The sequence below is a fragment of the Dipodomys ordii genome, unplaced genomic scaffold (genome assembly GCF_000151885.1).
Source record: "Dipodomys ordii isolate 6190 unplaced genomic scaffold, Dord_2.0 Scaffold2, whole genome shotgun sequence".
NCBI classification, from domain to species: domain Eukaryota; kingdom Metazoa; phylum Chordata; class Mammalia; order Rodentia; family Heteromyidae; genus Dipodomys; species Dipodomys ordii.
The window spans coordinates 34,093,801-34,104,035 of NW_012267218.1; the positions used below are offsets into that span (position 1 = coordinate 34,093,801).

Consider the following 10,235-nt stretch of genomic DNA (forward strand, 5'->3'; position numbering starts at 1 on the left):
GTTTTAATGTAAGTCATGATTACCTAACTAAAATACAAATGTCCTCTCACTGACCTTTCAGAATTAACATGCCTCCTATGAGGCCAAATTAGAATCCACATTTTTGGGATGAGAAAGGATCCTAAGCTCTTCACGTTCCACTCCAATAACCTAACAAAGGGGAAACTGAAGCCAGGAAAATAAGTGAGAAATTTCCCCCAAAATATGTCAATTCAATGACAGAGACTAGAGTAGACAGAATTTAAAGTACCTGATGACCAACTCAGTGTTCTGCTCACAAGAGTAACCTTCAAATTCTATTGTAATGAAAAAATAATTTATGCACATCTGGCTAAGAAAAGAAAAATCTCTGAAAGTATGTTTTCAGTTATTACTCAGTGGGCTCTCAATAAATAAATGTTTAACCAATGTGAAGAAAATCCTCAGGACATCATTTTAAAAATTAAATAAGCATTCCCAGCTTTTCCAAATTTAAGGCACATTAAAAATTGCTGTGACTGCTTCTACTTTTTTTTTTTTTGTCAGTACTGGGGCTTGAACTTAGGGCCTGGTGCGTATCCTTGGCTGTTTTATTCAAAGTTAGAGCCACCACTTGAGCCACAGCTCCACTTCCAGCTTTTTGCTGGCAGATTGGGGGTAAAAGTCTCACAGACATTTCTGCTGCATCTGGCTTTGAACTACAATCCTCAGATCTCAGCTTCCTGAGTAACTAGGTGGCATAAGCCACCTGCCCCTGACAGTTTCTTTTAAAGTTCTAAAATAAGCAAGCAAACAAACAAATATAGTTCAAAGAACTGATGATTTATAGACCACCAAATACCAAATTATTCACTAGAACTCTGTGATAATAGGTCAACCAGTTCTGGAGATTTTTCCTTATTTTTTGTTTTACCGTGATGAATACTGAACCCATGGCATCATATAAGCAAAGCAAATTCTCCCAAAAGTTTGACACTCTGGACTAGACATTGGTGGCTCACACCTGTAATCCTACCTACTCAGAAGGCTGAGATCTGAGGCAGCTGAGCAGGAAAGTCCATGAGACTTTTATCTCCAATTAATCACTAGAAGACTGGAAGTGACTTTGTGGCTCAAAAAGTGGTAAAGCACTAGCCTTGAGCAAAAAGAGCTCAGGGACAGCAGCCAGGCCCCAAGTTCAAGCCCCACAACTAACAAACATTTTTGAGACAGAGTCTCCCTATGCACCTTAGGTTGGACTTGAAGTTGTGATTGTCTTGTGTTTACCTCTCACGTGCTGAGATTACAAGAGTATACTACTACACCTAGTTTTCAGGGATAAGAAACACCTTCAAAGGAGTATAGGCCATCCTCATTATCACAAGTTACCTACAAGGGTTTGTGCTACCACTTGAAAAGGGTTCCTGAAGCCATGGGAATTAGAAACTTAGTCCCCAATGCAAGTGTTGGGAGATGGGGCCTGATGGCAGATGTTTAAGGGCTCCACCCCTGTAAATGGATTTATGTCCATTATAAAAGAGCTTATGGCTTTAAATTTGATATTTCACTCAGTTTTACCATGTTATACCTTCCATGTTATGATCCAGTAAGAAGGCCCTCACCAGATACGGTCCCTTAATCCTAGGCTTTCTCAACTCCAAAGTCAAATAAGTTTCTGCTCTTATAAATTACCTAGTCTAGGGGTAGGTAAAAGGGAAGAGGGCTAATCAAGATGCTGAATAAAGATGAATATGGCTGCATATGTGAAAATACAAGCTGGGTGCTGGTGGCTCAAGCCCGTAGTCCTAGCTAAACAGGAGACTGAAACCTAAAAGACCACAGTTCTTAGCCTGGGCAAAGTCCTTGAGCTCAAATCTCCAGTTAATTAAAAAAATGAAAGACTGGAAATATGGCTCCAATGATAGAGCACCAGATCACAGGCAAAAAAAGCCAAGTGAGAGTGTAAGGCTCTGATTCAAGCTCCAGTCCTGGCAAAAAAATAAAAATAAAACAAAAATATTATAAGAAAATAATAAGAAAATAGAATGATGAAAGCTTTTGCAATTGTCTTAAGGAGGGGATAGTGGGGTAAAGAATAAGAGGGTAAGTTTGATCATGATAAATTGTATTCATGCATAGATACAATCACAATGAGACCCTTCTTGTACAATGTATGCTAATAAAACTAAATCGCTCACAGTTTATGGCATTTTGTCATAGTAGCACAAAACAGGCCAAGACAGTATTCCAGATACAGAATCCAAACTAGATTCACTAAAGACTTCTAAACATTAGAAACAGTTCTACAATCTGGAACAATAATAAACTAGGCTAGTTTCTATTGTATTTAATGTTCAGTCTTTCAAATATTCAAAGCTAGTAATGGAGCTAGCGTTTCCCTTTTCTCCTCTTAATAAATATAGCCCAAATATTAAAAAGTATTTGGAAATAGCCATATAAATTATATTGGCTCCATTCAGTTTATCAAGTTACAGGTATTGTGTTAGATGCTGGGGGTAAAAAAAAGAAATGAGACATAATCCTTGCCCTGGAGAGCTTACAACATGGAGGATGAGAGAGAAGTATATATGAAGATAACATCAATCTAATAACAGCAAATGCTGACATACAATCATGTCAAAACAAGATTAGAGAACAAAGAAGGAATCCAGGTGAAAACACAGAATACACAAGAGTGGGCATTGTGCCACCACCACAAGTTTCAGTTCAGGTTTCCAAATTCCTGAACTGAAAATTCTACATAAATTGTCAGATAATAGTTCAATCTAGTTCAAACAAATCATGATAGAACTTAGAATCTATAAATAGAAAAAAAGTTATGTTCATATTCAGAAGTAATAATACATATTTGCTAAACTATTCCAAATCAGGTCTTAAAATCAATGCCACTAAAAAATTCTCTAAAGAAAGATACAAGTTCTTCTCATTTCTAGAGTAAAGCATGAAGTAATGTGTATGGGGAGAAAATTATTTTTAAGACATCCAAGACAGCATTTTTCTCATTCAGTAACATTTTTTCATGAAAATTGAAAAAATTAAAACATTGATATTCAGAATTCCAAAACAATGGCAAGCACCATTCTGGAATGTTAATTTTTTCCTTGACTAAGAAATTCATGAAGATAGCATTTGATGGAATAGTACTTAATGTGAAATAGCTCAGATCTCTTAAGTTGAACTGTATTAAAAGTGTCATCTTTATTTTAAATGGTTGCATGTAAAAAATAATAATTTTCATTTTCTCTTTTCAGTTGACATGTTAACCTAGTCAGGGATGTCTGGTGGATCTTTCCAGTGGATGTTGTTAATTCCTTATTCTTACATAAGTGCCAGAATTCCATTTGGAAAGAGAAATTACATTGGGCTTGATCAATGCCCTACCTCAAAGAACTAAAAGAAAAAAATTACCTGCTTTTTAGGTTGAAGAGGTACTCATTGTTCATGATTTGTATTCTAGTCTTAATTGTTGGATCACTAGCAATTTGACTAGCGATTGTTAACATCTAAAATTGATTTAAGGTGGCTCATGCCTATAATCCTAGCTACTGAGGAGGCTGAGCTAAAGATCATGGGTCAAAGCCAGGCCAAGTAGGAAAGCTCATGAGATGCTTATTTCCAATTATCTGCCAGAAAACCAGAAGTAGAGCTGTGGCCCAAACGGGTAGAGCACTAGCCTTGAGTGAAAAAGCCACCACCCATACCCTGAGATCAACCCCTACAACTGATAAATAAATAAATAAACAAATATAAAAAAGCTTTCTTTGATAATATAATCATGTAGAAGACCCAATATAAAAGTCAACCTTTCTTGTGGATTTAGTACATTAATTTATTGTACTAGTTTATTACTAATTTCTTTTTTTATTTTTTTTGGTCCGGTCGTGGGGCCTGAACTCTGGGCCTGGGCGCTATCCTCAGCTCTTCAGCTCAAGGCTAGCACTCTACCACTTGAGCCACAGTGCCACTTCTGGCTTTTTTTTTTCTTCTGCTTATGTGGTGCTGAGGAATCAAACCTAGGGCCTCATGCATGCAAGGCAAGCACTCTACTACTGAGCCAACTTCCCAGCCCTATACTAATTTATTATACTAATAGCATTTACTGAACACTCCAGTCAATAGTTTTAGGAAATTAAGATACTGTTCAGCTCTATTGTAACCTCTTTACAACATACATACATTTTGAATTTAAATGTTTTATACATTTGCTCAACTGTCAATAACAGTAATTTTTATTTCAATGTCGTTCTGATAATTTGGATCTTTTTTTTTTAATGGGTCATGGGGCTTGAACTCGGCCTGGGTGCTGTCCCTCAGCTCTTCAGCTCAAGGCAAGCATTCTACCACTCTATTCACAGCGCCACTTCCAGCTTTTTCTGTTTATGTGGTGCTGAAAAATTCAAAACCCAGGGCCTCATGCATATGAGGCAAGCACTACCACTGAGCCAACTTCCCAGCCCCCATGGATCATTATTTTTTTTTGGGGGGGGGGTCCGGTCCTGGGCCTGAACTCTGGGCCTGGGCGCTGTCCCTCAGCTCTTCAGCTCAAGGCTAGCACTCTACCACTTGAGCCACAGCGCCACTTCCGGCTTTTTGTTTATATGGTGCTGAGGAATCAAACCCAGGGCCTCGAGCATGCAAGGCAAGTGCTCTACCACTGAGCCACCTTCCCAGCCCTGGATCATTATTTTTTTAAACCACTTGATCATTTTTAATTTACCATCAATTTAATGTGCATACAGCCTATGGATTACCACTCCCACCAGTGGACATAGTTCAGAGGACAAAAATAAAGGAGAAATATCTCAGAATAATCTGGAGAGTTCTTCCACACTGTATATCATCATCACCCCAATCATAGAAAACAAATTTCCTAGAGGTGTGCCTCCAACCTAATAATGAGGCTGCAATCAAGGTTTAGCTAAAACTGAATTTAAAAGCCTATTACTCATTGTTAAAAAAGATCCAAGAAAGAACAATAAGTCCAACACACAGGGCTACTGTGTCCAGAGTTTCAGTTTTCTAAATAGACCTGTAATAAGGCAAAAAAAAAAAAGAGAAAAGCAGTTACTCCATTAATCTATGCATAAATGAAACATTTTCAATTGCTTACCTCCAATATTCTGAATTATTATGGTGCTTGCCACCACAACCTATAAGAGAATAAATATATTCAGATGACTAAAGGGGAATAATGCAAAAAAATCAGTACTTATTAAAATTTAATACCACAAAACAGTTGCAAAGTATTAAGTGAAGAGATATTGGAAGCTATTTATAATACATAAAATTAATATACATTACATAAAATGCCTTTCTTTAGTAATTCCAGAGTTACTATAAAGAATACTTTTCAAAGTTTTCTTGGCAGTCAATTTTGAATAGTTAACAACTAGTATGGTGATTATCAACATATAAAAATTGACACTGAATTGTTGTAGGGGCTTTTATAACCCATTTCTTCTGGCTTTACCACCCTGCTTTAGCAATACAGTTTTCTGTCAAAGGCAATGATCCACTCTTCTGAGTGCATCCTGGTGGCATATGCCTATCTTGGAACAGCCCAACCCCAAAGTTTTCTACAGAAAACTTGAGATCCCAAACATTCTCTGACTGAAAACCTAGGCAAAATGTTTCCAACCCAGTCACTTGAAGTAAGCTGAGTAAGATTACAGGAACTGGCCGGGACTGTAGTATACTAAAGAATTCCTTTCACACTGGAGCTGCAGAAGCTACTCAGCTCTGGCCAACTGATGGCATGTGGGAACACGGAGAAATGATGGGGCTTTGTTTTCCTTCAAATTTTCGTGATTAGTTGGTAACCAGCTAAAAATACAACGTATCTGAGCGGACAGGAAGACACTGTATTAAGGGGATGTGCAATTTATTCCCTGATTCATGTCACTGTAATCCCACTAGCACTTTAAAGTAACTATAAAGTAAATAACAATTTTTAAAAAGATTTGAGCTGAACAAAATTTGTCCGAGGACTGAGTTCAGTCTGCAGGCTTGCTATTTTCTGCTCTTTGATAAGACTTATGGAGAACATTGTCCAAATTTTGGTAATCAGATGTGATCAGAGGAAATGGTTAAGCACTGTATTTCCACTTGAGCCTGTTTATCATTCAAATGTTAATGGATTGCAATCACCATCTAATGTTTGGAGTGAACTAGCATCTTGCCTCTACCAGAACTTTCATCAGTGACAAAGCATTTGCTATAAGGGAAATGATCTGGGACCTAGAATCCTTGGGGACTGCAGAAGAGATCTAATGATTTGACATTTTGAAAAGGTGTCTCTAGAAATGTGGTGCTTGCCTTGAGCAAAAGAAGGTGAAGGACAAAGCCTAGGCCCAGGGTTCAAGCCCCAGGATCAGCCCCCTGCCCCCCAAAAAAGGTGGTCCTTGCCATTTAATGTTTCCAGAAGGAACTCATCTCAACCTACTTAAAAATTAGTTCCAAATCATCACAATTACTTGTGAAAAGACTATTTTGGACTGTGTATACTGTCTTTAATACAACTGATAAATGTGTGGTTTTGATTTATTTTCCTTAAGATAACACAATAATATCTGAATAACAATTACTTTTTCTACTCTGGCAGAATCCAAGCATTTAAGTCTGGAAAGCCAGGTGTCTATGTCTTTAGTACCTACTGCAGTACATGGTATGACAGTTGTGCAATAAATATTTTATCTGGTAAGTAACTCAATTCAATTTTTACAATCTTGGGCTGGAGGAATATAATTCAAGTGGGTAGAAGATCTGTCTTGCAAGCAGGAAACACTGAGTTGAAACCTCAGTACTGAAAAAAAAAGAAGAAGAAAGAAGGAAGAGGAGGAAGAAGATGAGAAGGACAAGGAGGAAAAGGAAGAGGAGGAAGAAAAGGAGGAGGAGGAGAAAGAAGCAGCAGTAGCAGCAGAGGAAGCAGCAGCAGCGAATCAATTTCTTTTTTTTTTTTTTAATGGTTAAGCCAGACTTCAATGGCTCTTGCTTACAATCCTAACTACTCAAGAGGCTGAGACAGGCAGGACTGAGGTCCAAAGCCAACCAGGGCAGTCTATGCAAGTTCATCTCCAGTTAACCAGCAAAATGCCTAAAAGATATTTGTAATTTGTAATTTCTATACTGCTACAATTTAGTTCTACACTACTTTCTTCTGTCTTGATGAGGATTTATTCAAAGAGTATGACCAACTTAATAAGGGAAACTTAAAACGGGCTACTGTTACTATTTAAAACCCATCAAGACATTGCTCTTCCTCACTGTGATAAAATACATGAACATTTGAGTACTGAATTAATTTAGTAAAGTATTTTTAGGAAGGGCAAATCAATTTCCCCTCTTTGCCTGTTGCCATTATTTTTTCTTTGTTTTGCTTTGTTTTTAGAGATAAGGTTTTGCTATATAGACCAGGCAACTGTAACTTATTATGTAGGCTGGATTAGCCTCAAACTCCCAATCCTCCTGCCTCAGCCTCCTGGTTACATCACTATATCTGGCTCATCTGTCTGTTTCTTAAAACAGAAAGAAAGCTGGGCTTTGGTGGCTCATGCCTATAATTCTAGCTACTCAAGTGGCTGATACCTGAGGATCACAGTTCAAAGCCAGCTCAGGCAGGAAAGTCCATAAGACTTTCACCTCCAATTAACTGCCAAAAAAAGCTGGAGGTAGAACTGTGGATCAAGTAATAGAGGGTTAGTCTTGAGCAAAAAAAGCTCAAGGACAATGCCTAGGCCCCAAGTTCAAACCCCAGGAGCAGCACACACGTACACACACACACGTACACACACACACACACACACACACACACACACACACACGAAAAAAGTATAAAAAGTCCTTTTGGATTTTGTACACAAGGAGAAGAAAATAAAATTACCTTTCCAGGTAATCCAAATGCAAAGAGTCCAAGATCTTCATAACATGTTACAGCTGTAAAAGAAACCATAAATTTCACTTTAACACAAAATTATTCGTGTGCTAGGGCTTCTGGAGAAAAGAGTTATTTCCTTATTACAAATTAAACAGTACAATTATTAGGATGGAGGCCAATCAGTTCTAGATGCAAATACAAAAATGACAACAATACTTCCATCCTGGAATAAAGAAATATTAAGAAAGAAGATTGAATTTAATTGGCATTTTAGGTAAAGCTACTTAATAACTTTATCAGATCTTTCCTTTTCACCCAAAAATATAAGGTATAGTATCTATGATTTTCATGTCTTTGTAGAATATGTCCTTCTACTCAACACCGAGTTTTCCCATTTGAAAAATTCACCAAGGACTCTGCTTTTTATGTTTACTAAATGGGATCTCATGAAATTGAAATCGGAAGTTCACTACCAAACTCATTCTATGAAACCAGCATAACTCTCATCCCAAAAACAGACAGGGACTCATCCAAGAAAGAGAACTATAGACCCATTTCTTTGATGAACATCAATGCAAAACTTCTCAACAAAATTCTGGCCAATTGACTTCAATAATTCATCAAAAAAAAATCATACACTATGATCAAACAGGATTCATTCCAGGGATGCAAAGTTGGTTCAATATACACAAGTCAATTAATGTAATTCATCATATCAACAGGAGCAAGGACAAGAACACATGATTATCTCAATAGATGCAGAAAAAAGCATTTGACAAGATCTAACACCCCTTTATTATGCAAGCTCTGGAGAAGCTAGGAATCCATAGAACATTCCTCAATATAATAAAGGCTGTGTATGACAAACTTACAGCTAGCATTATACTTAATAGTGAAAAAGCTAAAGCCATTTCCTCTAAATTCAGAAACAAGACAAGGATGTCCACTCTCTCTACTCCTCTTCAATACAGTATCAGAATGTCTAGCTAGAATGGGAGGGAATGAGAGGGAAAGAGGGAACAGCTTACACTAAGCAAAAGGAAAGAAATGTACATATCACCTGATGTGGAAGAAATAGTTGTATTGTCAAAGCTCATAGAATTCACAAACATTATAGACCATGATAATGACAATTTGCTTCATGAAGGTTAAAATGTGTTTGTACTTTAAGTATCACTATCTAACAATACTGTGAAATTTGTGAAATTTATATAATCACTTAATCTCAATAAAAATTTTAAAAAAAGAATACCTAGCTAGTGCAATAAGGCAAGATAAAAATATAAAGGGAATCCAAATAGGGAAAAATGAAGTAAAACCCTCCTTCTTTGCAGATGACATGCTCCTGTATTTAAAGAATTCCACAGAACCCATTCCCAAGTTACTTGAGCTGGTCTGAAACTTTGGCAAAGTAGCAGGGTATAAAATTAACCCTCAAATATCAATGGCTTTTCTGTATGCTAATAATGAGAAGAGTGAGGCTGAAATCAGGAAAGCAACTCATTTGTAATAGCTCCCCCCAAAAATACCTAGAAATTAACTTAACCAAAGAAGTGAAAGACCTCTAAGATGAAAACGTTAAAAATCATGTTCTGAAAGATTTTGTCTCTCAAAATATTATTTCCCATTTTTACTAAGCGAACATTTCTGATCAGTATTAACTAATGTCAACAGAGCTATTTTGATTACCAACTAAGAAACAACTATGAACACATCTGATATCTTACAGACCCATCTTAATTCAGTCTGTGTAGGCTGCCGGTAGTTTAGGTCTGCTTGCATGGAATTACTGGATGGTCAGACTAAATTTGAAGAAGTAATAACTTCTGGCAGAAACATTTAAAGCCTTGGTCTGTCCACTTAGAATAGAAGATCACCAAATCCCAAGTTTGTCTAACTACCATTCAATTTCATTAATCACAGGGTAAAGTAACTTGGAAATACCACACTTCTCCATATACAGCACTTGCATACATGCTGTCCAAATTTAAGTTTATACTGGCAAATTAACTTGGATCAAGTATGTAAGTTGTGCCATACTTGCAGAGACCTTTGCTTTTTCAGGTGCTTAGATGATAATGTTTTCAAGATGAAGACAATATGCTTATCATATAATTAATATGGCACATACTTTCTTTTTCCATCATAAAATAATATTAAATTACATTCAAATTCCACATGAACAAGAAGTATGGTCATAAAAGGATATAATTCAATGGCTCCTAAGAATCAACTTATATTTGTGGCTCACACAGTTTCATGTTTTAACCAGTGGCACTACTGTTTGCAAGATCTCATAGTTGAAAAGCATATAACCCCATAGTGCTTACCCTAAAGAGAACATATTAGCAAATACTAAAGCTGGTACAGCAATACATCTCCT

At 36.8% G+C, this 10,235-nt stretch overlaps 1 protein-coding gene across 2 annotated transcripts in view; it reads right to left on the reverse strand.

The window, feature by feature from the left end:
- The window catches only part of Slc38a6 (solute carrier family 38, member 6), a 64,416-nt gene that overhangs the window by 33,498 nt on the left and 20,683 nt on the right, over positions 1-10,235 (reverse strand). For both annotated transcript variants that reach the window (XM_013017566.1, XM_013017557.1), the window contains exons 4-5: positions 7,859-7,911; positions 5,090-5,129 (exon numbers count right to left, since the gene is read on the reverse strand). In XM_013017566.1, coding sequence (XP_012873020.1) covers positions 5,090-5,129; positions 7,859-7,911 — 93 coding nt within the window. The remainder of the gene's footprint in view (positions 1-5,089; positions 5,130-7,858; positions 7,912-10,235) is intronic.